The sequence below is a fragment of the Lutra lutra genome, chromosome 15 (assembly GCF_902655055.1).
Source record: "Lutra lutra chromosome 15, mLutLut1.2, whole genome shotgun sequence".
Lineage (NCBI taxonomy): Eukaryota > Metazoa > Chordata > Mammalia > Carnivora > Mustelidae > Lutra > Lutra lutra.
In genome coordinates, this window is record NC_062292.1 from 30,754,774 (window position 1) to 30,767,155 (window position 12,382).

General features: G+C 49.5%; 2 protein-coding genes across 2 annotated transcripts; one reads left to right on the top strand and one right to left on the bottom strand.

Annotated features, from left to right (window-relative positions):
- Nucleotides 1–491: 491 nt before the first annotated feature.
- Nucleotides 492–10,575, bottom strand: DEGS1 (delta 4-desaturase, sphingolipid 1). Its single transcript, XM_047705116.1, has 3 exons — nt 10,391–10,575; nt 4,597–5,339; nt 492–997 (listed from the first exon to the last, which is right to left on the bottom strand). The coding sequence occupies exons 1-3, from the start codon at nt 10,470–10,472 to the stop codon at nt 851–853; spliced, it is 972 nt and encodes a 323-aa protein (XP_047561072.1). The 5' UTR covers nt 10,473–10,575; the 3' UTR covers nt 492–850.
- Nucleotides 10,576–10,808: 233 nt separating this feature from the next.
- LOC125086391 (F-box only protein 27-like) lies at nt 10,809–12,037 on the top strand. The gene is given in 3 exon segments (XM_047705682.1): nt 10,809–11,275; nt 11,278–11,738; nt 11,740–12,037. Coding segments are annotated over 3 exon segments (879 nt in total). The 5' UTR covers nt 10,809–11,085; the 3' UTR covers nt 11,968–12,037.
- Nucleotides 12,038–12,382: the final 345 nt, after the last annotated feature.

A 12,382-nucleotide genomic window follows, 5' to 3' on the forward strand; every position in this document is an offset into this window, starting at 1 on the left:
GGAGCAACTTCTGAGAGTCGCTGCGTCTGGAAAAGGAAGTTCAGTGTTGGATGTGATCGATCTCAATAAGTCCTTTATTTATTTATGAGGCTTTGCAGGATTCAGGAGTGTATCATCTCAGTCCCACTTACAATAGTAAAAGTTAAAAATTCAGCTTACAGGGAAAGATCTTTCCAGATTTTAGAGGGGGTGGTGGCATTTTATTTTTTTTATTTTTTTATTTTTTTAAGATTTTATTTATTTATTTAACAGAGAGAAATCACAAGTAGGCAGAGAGGCAGGCAGAGAGAGAGGAGGAAGCAGGCTCCCTGCTGAGCAGAAAGCCCAATGTGGGGCTCGAACCCAGGACCTGGGATCATGACCTGAGCCGAAGGCAGTGGCTTAACCCACTGAGCCACCCAGGCGCCCCGGGTGGTGGCATTTTAAAGTAAACTCACCCCAGTACTGTATTATATAAAGACAGTAAAGTATGAAAATGTGATAAATACTACTGTGATTAATAGCTCAGTTTATTAGCTGTTTTAATAAAGTACAACTTTATAGTGAAAATAATGTACTAGAAATAGCTTTTTTTAAAGCTTCTTTACGATACGCTTACAAAATGTCAGGCATCAGGGAAACTGTCCTCAACAATGATGATGTGACACACACGCTCGGTGGGAGCAAAGCTGAGCGCGGGCTGGACAGGCTGACGGTGGGAAGCCGGGGAAGCTCCGGGGACCGCGGGGCTCACGCTTGGGACCCACACGAGGAGCCTCTCCGCCTCGCTGGGCTTCGATTAATAGCGCAGAAAGCCCACTTTGCAGCCCTCATGAAGCTCCACAGAGAATTCCTTGAGTCCAAAGGACCTTTACTCCAGGACCACCTTGCCTTTCTGATGCCGCTTCATTCTCGAGTAGGGACTTATGGTGTCATCCGTCACGAAGTCATACAGTACTCTAATCCACGAGTTGTAGTTGGGCAGGTTGTCGTAGTACTCAGCGGCGATCTTCCTCACCTGCGAGGGCAGACATGCAAAAGTGAGTGCTGGCGGAGTCCGGCTAGACCGGACGTGACGGCCGACGCCGGACACAAGCCCCAAGAAGAGGAACCACCCTCCGGCCACCTCCCTCCCCAAACGCTCATATGTAAGAGCTGCGGCCGGACTCCAGCACAGAGCAGTTTGACAGTGACATATACTCGACCCTCTAGGATCACAGACTGTCCCATCAAGCTCTGAATGGCGCGTCTGATTTTATTATTTTTTTTAAAGCTTTAATTAATTTGAGAGAGCGAGCGAGCAGCAGAGGCAGAGGGAGAAGCAGGCTCCCTGCTGAGCAGGGAGCCCGATGTAGGGCTCAATCCCAGGACCCTGAGATCATGACCTGGGCTGAAGGTAGACACTTCACTGACTAAGCTGCCCGCGTGGCCCCGAATAGTGCACTTTAAATAGCTGAGCTACAGATGTAAGTTATATCTTACTAAAGCTGTTACAAGAAACCTTGTCACACACACCTGTTAACATCGTGCACTGTAACCACCGTAATATAAGGATCCAAGAAATAGCAGTGATTTGCTGAGGACACAGCACAGAATGCTCCCTGATGCACACCTGACAGGAAGAGCCACTAAGGGAAGACCAGAGCTCTGAGGACACCTGTCACAGCAGCTCAGGACTGTGATAGCAGGCAGCGGGCAGGAAGGGAACAGACACTGCTTACCATGGGACTTGCAGCAAGTGATGTCTGAAGCAAGGAAATTCTCGGGTTGGGGAATGTTCAAGAAACCTAGTAAGATGGGGGCGCCTGGGTGGTTCAGTCCGTGAAGGGTCTGCCTTCAGCTCAGGTTGTGATCCCGGGGTCCTGAGATCGAGCCCCGCATTGGGCTCCCCCTGCCCCTCCCCCTGCGGTCTCTCTCTCAAATAAATAAATAAAATCTTTTAAAAGAAGATTAAAAAAATAAAAAAGAAAGAAACCCATAAGTTAAGGTACAGTTGACCCTTGAACCACACAGTCTGAGCCACATGGGTCCACGTATACACAGACGTGTTTTCACTAAACACAGTGCAGTCCTGTAAACGTGTCTTCTCTTCTTTGCAATTTTCTTAACACTTTCTCTTCTCGAGCTTACCTCATTGCAAGAACACTGTATATGACACGTATAACGTACAAAATACATGTTAACCGACTGCTTACATCAGGGTTCAGCTTGCAGTCAACAGTGGGCTAGTAGTTATATTTCGGGGGCATCAAAAGACACATGTGGATTTTCAACCCTGTGGGGACTTGGTGCCCCCGCTCCTTGTGTTGTTCAAGGATCAACTCTGTGGTTAATGATGATTTTGTTTAAAGGGCAACCAGCTTTGTACCCTCTTTGAAAGTAAGGGGAAATTCACTTCTTTTTTTTTTTTTTTAAGATTTTATTTATTCATTTTACAGACAGAGATCACAAGTAGGCAGAGAGGCAGGCAGAGAGAGAGAGGAGGAAGCAGGCTCCCCGGTGAGCAGAGAGCCCGACGTGGGGCTCGATCCCAGGACCCTGGGACCATGACCTGAGCCGAAGGCAGCGGCTTTAACCCACTGAGCCACCCAGGCGCCCCGGAAATTCACTTCTTTAGTAAAGAGGCGAACGAGGCCTCCCCTGCCGTCAGGCGTGTGCACAGGTCAGGCAACACAAGACACATTACACCTGCTTTCAAACTTGGCTCCAGTTGCATGGTTTTTCCCCAAACATTTTATTTTGAAAAATGTGACACCTACAGAAAAGTTGAGCAGAACAGACACCTCTATGCCCTTCACCCAGGCCTACCACCACCGTAAGTCGCTTCCTGTCTCTGCATGGACATACACCATCTAATATGCTCTCTCTGCTGAGCCTTTGGAGAGCAAGCCGCAGACATGTGACAACTCACCCCTAACATGCCAGCCCAATACTCAACACGGACCTCCTAAGAACAAAGACGTTCTCCTACAAAGCCACCATGCTATTTTCACACCCAAGAAAGTTAACAGCAACACAATATTCTCTGTGATACGCTATAGATGTAAAGCTTCCCCAGTGACCCTATGTCCTCTCTAGACCTTTCTTTTCCTCGAGTGGGAATCCACTCGTAATCAGACGTCACACTTAGTTCTCATGTGTTTGTAATCACGTCAATAGTTAAAATCTTATGAGGAAATCCATTAAATTCAATTGGGTAGATATGATGGCATAAAATATTTGGCAATAGCTCCCATGGGGCACCTGGGATGGCTCGGTTGTTAACCTTGTCACACACACCTGTTAACATCGTGCACTGTAACCACCGTAATATAAGGATCCAAGAAATAGCAGTGATTTGCTGAGGACACAGCACAGAATGCTCCCTGATGCACACCTGACAGGAAGAGCCACTAAGGGAAGACCAGAGCTCTGAGGACACCTGTCACAGCAGCTCAGGACTGTGATAGCAGGCAGCGGGCAGGAAGGGAACAGACACTGCTCACCATGGGACTTGCGGCAAGTGATGTCTGAAGCAAGGAAATTCTTGGGTTGGGGAATGTTCAAGAAACCTAGTAAGATGGGGGCGCCTTCAGCTCGGGTCATGGTCCCAAGGTCCTCAGATCGAGTCCCACATTGGGCTCCATGCTCAGTGGGGAGTCTGCTTCTCCCTCCCTTTGTCCCTCCCTCTACCCACCCCCGCTTGTGCTCATTTGCACTGTCAAATAAATAAATAAAATCTAAAAAAAAAAAAAAAAGTTAACTCCCTTATCTCAGAGCTTAAAAAAAAAAAAAAAAAAAACTAGTATTACATTTCATACATATTCCCCTTTTTAGAATTATGGAAACACTTTTTGGTAATAAACTATAAAAGCCACCGATTTTGAGGAAGGGAACTCTAATAAAAGAATTCACCAAAAAGATAAGCGAAGTTACAAAGGTGGGCCTTTGCAGAGGCCGGAGGGATGGGGGCTCCAGCTGTGTTCTTTCACGTCCTCCACAAACAATACCCGGCCACGTGGGGAACAGGCAGGCCCTGCCTGCAAAACGTTTGTCACCCTGAAAACTGTTTTTTAATGCACGGGTCAACTGCGTGGGACATCTGCATTTCCCAACAAGCCAACACATAAATCTTAGCCAATCAATGTAACAGCAATGAAAGCGAGGTGAACTTGAGCTCACTTTGCACAGAACTCCTTTCTCAATCTCTGACATAGTTTATAAGTCGGCAGATCCTCCAGCACTCTGGACCCAAGGGCCACTGCTAGGCTTTGGGACTCAGAGGGAATGTGGATGACTCTAAGGAGGGCACACAAAGGACGCACACCTGTCGTTTGCTTTGATGAGTTTAGATGGGCAAAATACACCAGAACCCTTTTGTTTTATTATGTTTTAAGGTTTTATTTATTTGAGAGTGAGGGAGAAACAGGCTCCTTGCTGGGCAGGGAGCCTGAGGGGGGGAGGGGAGGGCTCGACCCCAGGACCCAGGGGATCATGACCTGAGCCAAAGGCAGACGTGTAACTGACTGAGCCATCCACGTGTCCCTACTAGATTCCTTTTAAAATGGGAAAGCTGAGACTGATGTTGGCCATAAAACCCCCAGAAATTAAGAGTTTGTGTCAAATCTCTTTACTTACCAGTGGAAGGCTTTTTCCAGGAATGTTGGGGAAGTCATGGTGCTCGTTATGGTAACCCACATTGAAGGTGAGCAAATTCAGAGGCCCATAATACGAGTAGGTTTCATGTCCCTTGAGGAACATGTAATGTTCGGCTATGAAATGTCCAGAAATCGGGTGTAAACCTAGCCCCAGCAAGGATGCTGCCAACATGTAGACCAAAGATTTAACTCCCAAAACATAGTAAATTATAATGTCAAAAGTGACCTGGATCACCGTATTAATAATTTCCAGGTAAGAAATGGGTTTGGGGTTGATGAACAGAGGTCGAAAAGCATAAAAGAGAGGCTGAAGGACCACCCATATAAACTTTCTGAAAGTGGTGCAGAAAAACCAGCCTTCAAAATCGGTGGGAATATCCACATCGATGCCATCCCCGCCAAGGTAACGATGATGGTCCATGTGATACCTCTTAAAGGAGACTGAGTAGGGAACGCCAATGGGAAGATTGGCAAATATGCCAAACCAGCGATTCCACATAGCTCTGTAGTGGCCAAAGGCACTATTGTGGGAGACCTCATGAATAGCCAGAGTCATGGAGTGGTTAATGCAGCTGCCAAAGGCATACGCCCAAAATATGACCCACTTCCAGTCCAGGTCCTTCACTAAGTAGAACGCAACCAGCTGGGTGAGAACCATCATGATTATAATCCAGATCAAGTTGGGATCGGGTTTCATCAGTGACTTTATCTCTGGATACTTTGCTGTAAAGAAAAACAAACAAACCAGGAACTGAGAAGAGCACACACTGGTTCTGCAATTATGATTAAATCAACACCCATTAAATTAATACATTAATTAATTTTTTCCTTTTTCCCAATCATGATATGCCCTCCACTAGAGGCTTTATCCACTACAGGGAGGAGTATATTCCAATAGTAAAGTTACCAAATACCACGTCACAACAAATCTGTGCAGGAAAAATGAGCCTCAAAATCTAGACTCCACATGGAACAGAAAGAAAATCACAAATGAGTAAAGATTTCATGGCACCCAATTCCCTTTTCACCCCTAACAGTTCTTTGTATATAAAATTGGTAAGTTTTGCAAAGTTGCGATCATAGTCTGATAAATCTATTCCAGTGTCTGACAGAAGGTACAACATATGTATATACTTACGTATCATGTATATGCAATGTACTTACATACGATATATATTTGTTGTAAAAGACACATACTTAGATCTTTTTTTTTTTTTTTAAGATTTTATTTATTTATTTGTCATAGAGAGAGAAGCGAGAGTGAGCACAGGCAGACAGAGTGGCAGGCAGAGGCAGAGGGAGAAGCAGGCTCGCTGCCAAGCAAGGAGCCCGATGTGGGACTCGATCCCAGGACGCTGGGATCATGACCTGAGCCGAAGGCAGCCGCTTAACCAACTGAGCCACCCAGGCGTCCCGTCACATACTTAGATCTTATAATTTCCTTTATAATGATGGAATCACTTCTAGTTGCCAGTTGTAACTTCTACCCACTTCCCTATTTTTAGACATTCAGATAGCTAAGATTTTTTGCCTGTGTGGCCTCCTGACAGGCATCAGGAAATCAGGATAATGTGTGAGAACTGCACGGTGCTAATTTGTCAGATTCTTATTTGCACTGTTGAATCTACATGCAAATATCCAAATATGACCAAAAAGGCCAATAACAGAATCTCTGCATTTTGGGCAAGTGTCCTCTAAGGGCAAATGCACACTCCTCTCTGGATCTTACCCACCCCCTCCTCCCACAACAAGAGGGAGCCCCAGGGTCTTTGGTTTTATGTGTTGCTGAGTAGGTATGACACAGGACAGCATGAGGGGAAAGGACCTTCTTCTTGAGCTCGGTCATTCAGATAAAGAAGGGAAAGGAGCAGCTTCATCCTCATTCCTCTACATGTGAAACAAGGAATTCAACGAGAGCTTATACTACAAAGCAGACTACTGAAGTCAGTTTTATATATATGACATGAGGGTGGAACTAACCCAAGTGGATAACTCCCCATTTTCTCTCTCTGCTCCCTAAACTCTAATCTTCATTGGTTTAGTTCATTTTATCAACTATGAATAATTCTGGAGGCAAGAGACAAAAAAAAAAGTAACCCTACAGGCCTAGAAGTGAATTTGACTAAAACTAATTTTCCTACCATGTCATTCAGTAAAATATGAGCATTTGGGGAGCAACTCTCCAACAATAGAATAACAATTGTTCAGTTAATTGGTGGATAAGAAAGAATTCCTTGAAGAATTCATTCAGTAAGTAGTATTATGTGTTTCTGCTCCAGCATCTTTACCTTATTTAAAACTTGGTTAAACTGACACATCTGACAAAGGACAGAAGGCAATACACATTTTAGATAAGTCTAAAATGATGAAATTCACATGCCTCATTCTCAGACAAATCAAGTTGCTCCAAGTAATTCCGTACCAAATGTTGGCAAAGCTTATTTTAGTACATAAAAATCAATACAAGGGTACCGCTATAATTAAATAGGGAAAGAAGAGTTTTTGCAACAAATGGTGGTTATGAACATCCAAAAGGATGAAGATGGACCCCTTCCTCACACCATACACAAAAAGTAACTTGAGTTACAGATCACAGACCTCAATACAAGAAAACTGTAACACTCTCGTAAGAAAACAGAAGTAAATCTCCATAACCTTCATGATTTCTTAGATACTATACCAAAATCACAAATGACCAATGAGCACATGAGAAATGCTCAACATTATCAGTTGTTAGGAAGACGCAAACTGAAACCAAAATGAGATGCCGGTTCACACATGCTAAAATGGTCACAATGACAAAGACAGGCAGTAACCAGGATATGAAGAAACCGGAACCCACACAAGTTGCCGGTGACAGTGTAAAACGGTCAGCTGGTTTGGAAGAATCTGGCTGTTCCTCAAAATGCTAAACACAGAGCTACCAACGGCCCAGCAATTCCACTCCTCAGCAGCTATCCAAGGGGAATGAAAACACATCCATCTAATAACTTCCTCGTGAGGGGTCACAGCAGCATTACTCGTAGTAGTCATAAGGTGAAAACAACCCCACAGTCTAGCAACTGGAAGAATGAATAAATGAAATGTGAAATAGCCATACAGTGGACTTTTCCTTGGTGGATAAAAGGAATAAAATACTGACCTAGTACAACATAGATGAACCTTGAAAACATAATGGTAAGGGAAAGAAGCCAGTCACAAAAGACCAAGGACTACCGCTTATAAATTTCTTATAAATGAAGTGTCCAGAATAGGGGCCCCTGGTTGGCTCAATCAGTTAAGCGTCTGCCTTCTGCTCAGGTCATGGTCCCAGGGTCTTGGGATGGAGCCCTATGCTGTGCTCCCTACGCAGCAAGGTGTCTGGTTGTGCCTCTGCCTGTCCCCCTGCTCATGATCTCTCTCTCTCAAATAAAATAAAATCTTAAAAAAAAAAGTCCAGAATAGGTAAAATCTCCAGAGACAGAAAGTAGATTAGTGGTAGCCTAGTGCTGAGGAGTGTGACTGGGGAACACAGGAACTGCTTTTGAGTATGGGGTTTCTTTCTGGGAAGACAAAAATGTTCTAAAACTTAGACTGTACTGGTAGTTACACAACTGTACGAACACACTAAAGAACACTGAATTGTACGCTTTAAATGGATGAATTTTATAGTTCGTTCATTGTCTCTTAATGAAGCTGTTAAAAAAACACGGTTTCCCTATGGATGGGCAGTAAAAGGAGCATTTCTTGTGCTGTATTACTTGACCCACTAATAACGGTCTCGTTCCTAGCCTTCATTAAGGAGGTCATTTTTTTTTTTATTTTTTGATTTATTTTTTTCCTTTGAGGGGGGCGGGGAGAGGGAGACATAGAATCTTAAGCAGATTTCACACCAGCCTGGAACCTGGCTTGGGCGGAGGGAGGAGGGGGTCGGTCTTATGTTCCTGAACCTGACCTGAAATCAAGAGTCAGATGCTCGGGACGCCTGGGTGGCTCAGTTGGTTAAGCAGCTGCCTTCGGCTCAGGTCATGATCCCAGCGTCCTGGGATCGAGTCCCACATAGGGCTCCTTGCTCATCAGGGAGCCTGCTTCTCCCTCTGCCTCTGCCTGCCATTCTGTCTGCCTGTGCTTGCTCTCTCTCCCTCTCTCTCTCTGACAAATAAATAAATAAAATCTTTAAAAAAAAAAAAAAAGAGTCAGATGCTCAACTGACTGAGCCACCTTTCAAATGAACTTTAAATATAACTCCAAACACACATTTAGCATACAGATGTCAGTTGTTAAAAAACATCCACGTTCTCTCATGGCTCTCTCTCCCCTGCCAAAACTCAGCCAACTCCAGAATTATCTCTTTATCATTTAAGTCTTCTCATCTTTCCTGGGATTATTCCATCTCCACTCCTGAAATGGGATACTGAGCAGTATTTGCACCTGCAGGGAAAAGGGCTATATTTTTATTGAGGAATCTGTCATCCTTTCACTTTCCCAGTGAAATGGTTCAGTGATGTTAAGTATATGGGAAAAGGCTCATTGTCAAGATAAGCATCAATAGGCATCTTTTCACTTCCTTAATTATCTGAATATTAAATCCATGGCTAAGTTCCAGTACTGAGGCACTGGGTCTTTTTCAAGGTGGACACCGCACTGTTCTTACCAGGCGTGTTGATTGTCTAAGGCATAGATCAAATGCATCGAATGCTGTCTCTCCTGTGTAATCATGCAAACTATACGTTTTAATTAAAAATAAAAAGAAAGCACACACCCAATAACCAAAGTCTCTTAAAAGGCTATCCTGAATAGCAACTGTAAAGATTCAAGCTACCGATTTACTGATTCCATTTTTTAAAAATCCCTTTAACTGGACCTACTAACTCCAATTTCTAAAAGCATGAAATTCCTAACTCTAGACACCCCAGCAAAATTTGGGCTGGCTTTCTCTGCTCACTGGGCAAATGGATGTTGAGAAGAAAAGCCAGGTAGGGGCTTTGTGAGAAAACATTCCTCCTATTCGACTTGGCACCCGTTGGCTTCCTGATTTTTTCGAAGAGATGGAGAGCATCTGCCTCGATCCGAACCCCTGCACCCCTCCTCACTCTTTACCTACTCGTCGTCGTTAGAGTGGGGGTACCAGGGACTAGTTCCTGCGAGCGCCCAGCGGGGTGGTGTCTGTAACCCACTCACCACAGTGCCCGGCCCCGGCGCCAGGAGCAGCCTGGGAGCAGCTCCCGGCAGCTGAGCGCGCCCTCCACTTGCAGGGCCCGCCGAGGCCTAGCGAGCCAAGGGCGAAGGGCCCTGGATGCCCAGTGCGGGAGCAGCCGGTTAAGCTCGGCCGATCTTCCGTGCGCGGGTCCTCGCGGCCTCCAGGCGTGCCCCCTCTCGCAGCCCCCCGCCCCCTCCCCGGGCCAGGCCCGCTCGCCGGCGTCAGCCCCCGGGAGCGCGGCGGCGCGGGGCTCGCAGGCCCAGGACCACGCCCTGCCCCGCACCCGCCGGCGCCCGCGCTCCCGGGGCCCGCGCCGGAGGCTCTCCGAGCCAAGGACGTGGTTGGGCGCGCCGGGAAGCCCCCCGCCCGCCAGAAGCCCCCTGGACGTCCCCGCCGGGACCCCCGCCTCCCCGAGCGCCCCCTCCCTGCCGGGAACACCCGGACCTCCCCGCCGGGGCCCCCGGGACCCGGCCCGCCGCTGTCCCCCACCGGCTCTTTAACGGGCCGCGGGCGCCCGGGCGCCAGGCCGACGCGGAGAGCGCGCCCCGGCGGCGGGAAGCCGCGCGCACATAACGGGGCGCGAGCCCGGCCTCACCCAGGATCTCCTGGCGCCGGCTGGCGTGGGGCTGGTCCGTGTAGACCCACTCGAAGTCTTCTCGCGCGACGCGGTTCCCCATGGCGGCAGCTGGCTGACCCGCACCGGCTCTCGCTTCCGGCCGGGTTCCTCCGAGGCAGCGGCGCGGCAGCTCCTTGTGAAGACGGAGGCCGGGGCGGAACCCCGTGGCCTGCGCCCACGGCAGCCCATTGGTCCTGCGCCGCGGGGGAGGGTCTCCTCGCCCGCCCCGCCCCCAGCCCGCAGGCCCATTGGTCCTGCCGCCAAGGTCCGCCGGCCCCCGTCCCTCCAGCCCATTGGTTCTCTCCACGTTCTGGCCCCGCCCCACTGGCCGCGCCCCGTGACGTCAGCGGCGGTCTCTAGATTAGGCAGGCTGCCCTCCGCTGGCTGTAACGCTGAGCGGTGTGGGGCGTGCGGGTCGCTGGCGGCGCTTCTCGGCTGCTGCGGGAAGCGGAACCTTAGGAGGGCGCGAGCGCGCGGCCGCTCGGGGACAGTCGCGGCCACAGCCTCTTCTGCGAGGGCTTTCTGTTCCAAAATTAGTCACGACTTCTCCTTTACAAAAGAGGCTTGGGCTGAAACTACAAAGAGGAAGGTAACTGTTAGGACAGGAGAGAGCCGCCGGCGAGGAGCCTGGGCTCTGATCCAGGTCACCGCCGCCCCTGCTCTTGGAGTGGACCATGGACGCCGGGGCCTCCCGACGCCGGCGCGCCCGGGTCTCCGCGCGGGAGCCGGAACCCGAGGAGGTGCTGGACCTGAGCCGGCTCTCCCCGGAGCTGCTTCTGCTGGTGCTGAGCCACGTGCCCCCGCGCACGCTGCGAACCTCCTGCCGCCGGGTGTGCCGGGACTGGCGTGCCCTGGTGGACAGCCAGGCTTGTGGATGCGCATCCTGGCCCGGGAGCAGGGCGCCCTGCTGCCGCTTGTCCGCAGCTGCCTGCCGGCGCGCCTCGACGTCAGGCCTGGCCTCCTGAGATGCCTCCAGGCCCGTCCTCCTGAGCCGCGCGTCCTCCTGAGCCGCTTCTGCGAGCTCCGACCGTTCGGGCGCAACCTCATCCTCAATCCCGGCGGCCAGGAAGGCCTGCAGGGTTGGACGGTGCAGCACGGTGGGGAGGGCTGGGTGGTGGAGGTAAACCTGACACAGGTGCCAGGGGCCCCCTCGCAGAACTGTTTCGTGTCTTCCTACAAGTGGTGTCGCAAAAAACAGGTCTTGGACCTGGTGGAGAAGGGTTTGTGGCCAGAGCTTCTAGATAGCAGCAAGATTGAGATCTGTGTCTCTGACTGGTGGGGAGCCCGAGACGACTGTGGTTGTGTGTACCGACTCCTTGTCCAGCTTTCTGGATGCCAGGCTGAACGTCCTGGATGAATCCTCTTCTTCCCCCCATCCCGTCCAGCAGGGGAACAACCACGTCTGCTTTCAGGTCACCCACGTGTTCTCCAACATCAAGACGGGCGTTCGCTTTGTGTCTTTCAAACACTGGGGCCAGGACACGCAGTTCTGGGCTGGTCACTATGGAGCCCGTGTCACCAACTCCAGTGTGGTCATGCGGGCCCGACTGTCTTAGTGGAGAGCTACCCTTGAAAAACAACCTCAGCGGTGCCTTCCGGGACCTGGGACCGCTGGCCAGGACTTCTCATGAACCAAGGAAGGATATCACCTCCCTGGGATCCCGGGTACTCCAGGATCCCTTCGAGGAGCCGTTGGGCACCCTCTTCAGGTTCTGCAAACTACTAGAAGAGAGTTCTTCTTTCAGAGCTACATACTGCTGTTACAGGGTAGTCCTCCCCTTGGTGAGCATGAAGGAATGCTGGACTTGGAGGGGCTCTTGGTCCTCCCAGCGGAGGCCCTCTGCTCAGCCCCACTCCCCTCTGCCCTTGCCTTTCTGCTTCAGGGGCTTTATCGGTCCCTTTACAGAAGGCCTGCCTTCTCTGAAGTGGGATCTCGTCCTTACGGCTGGGAAAATTCCAGCCACCTCAGGT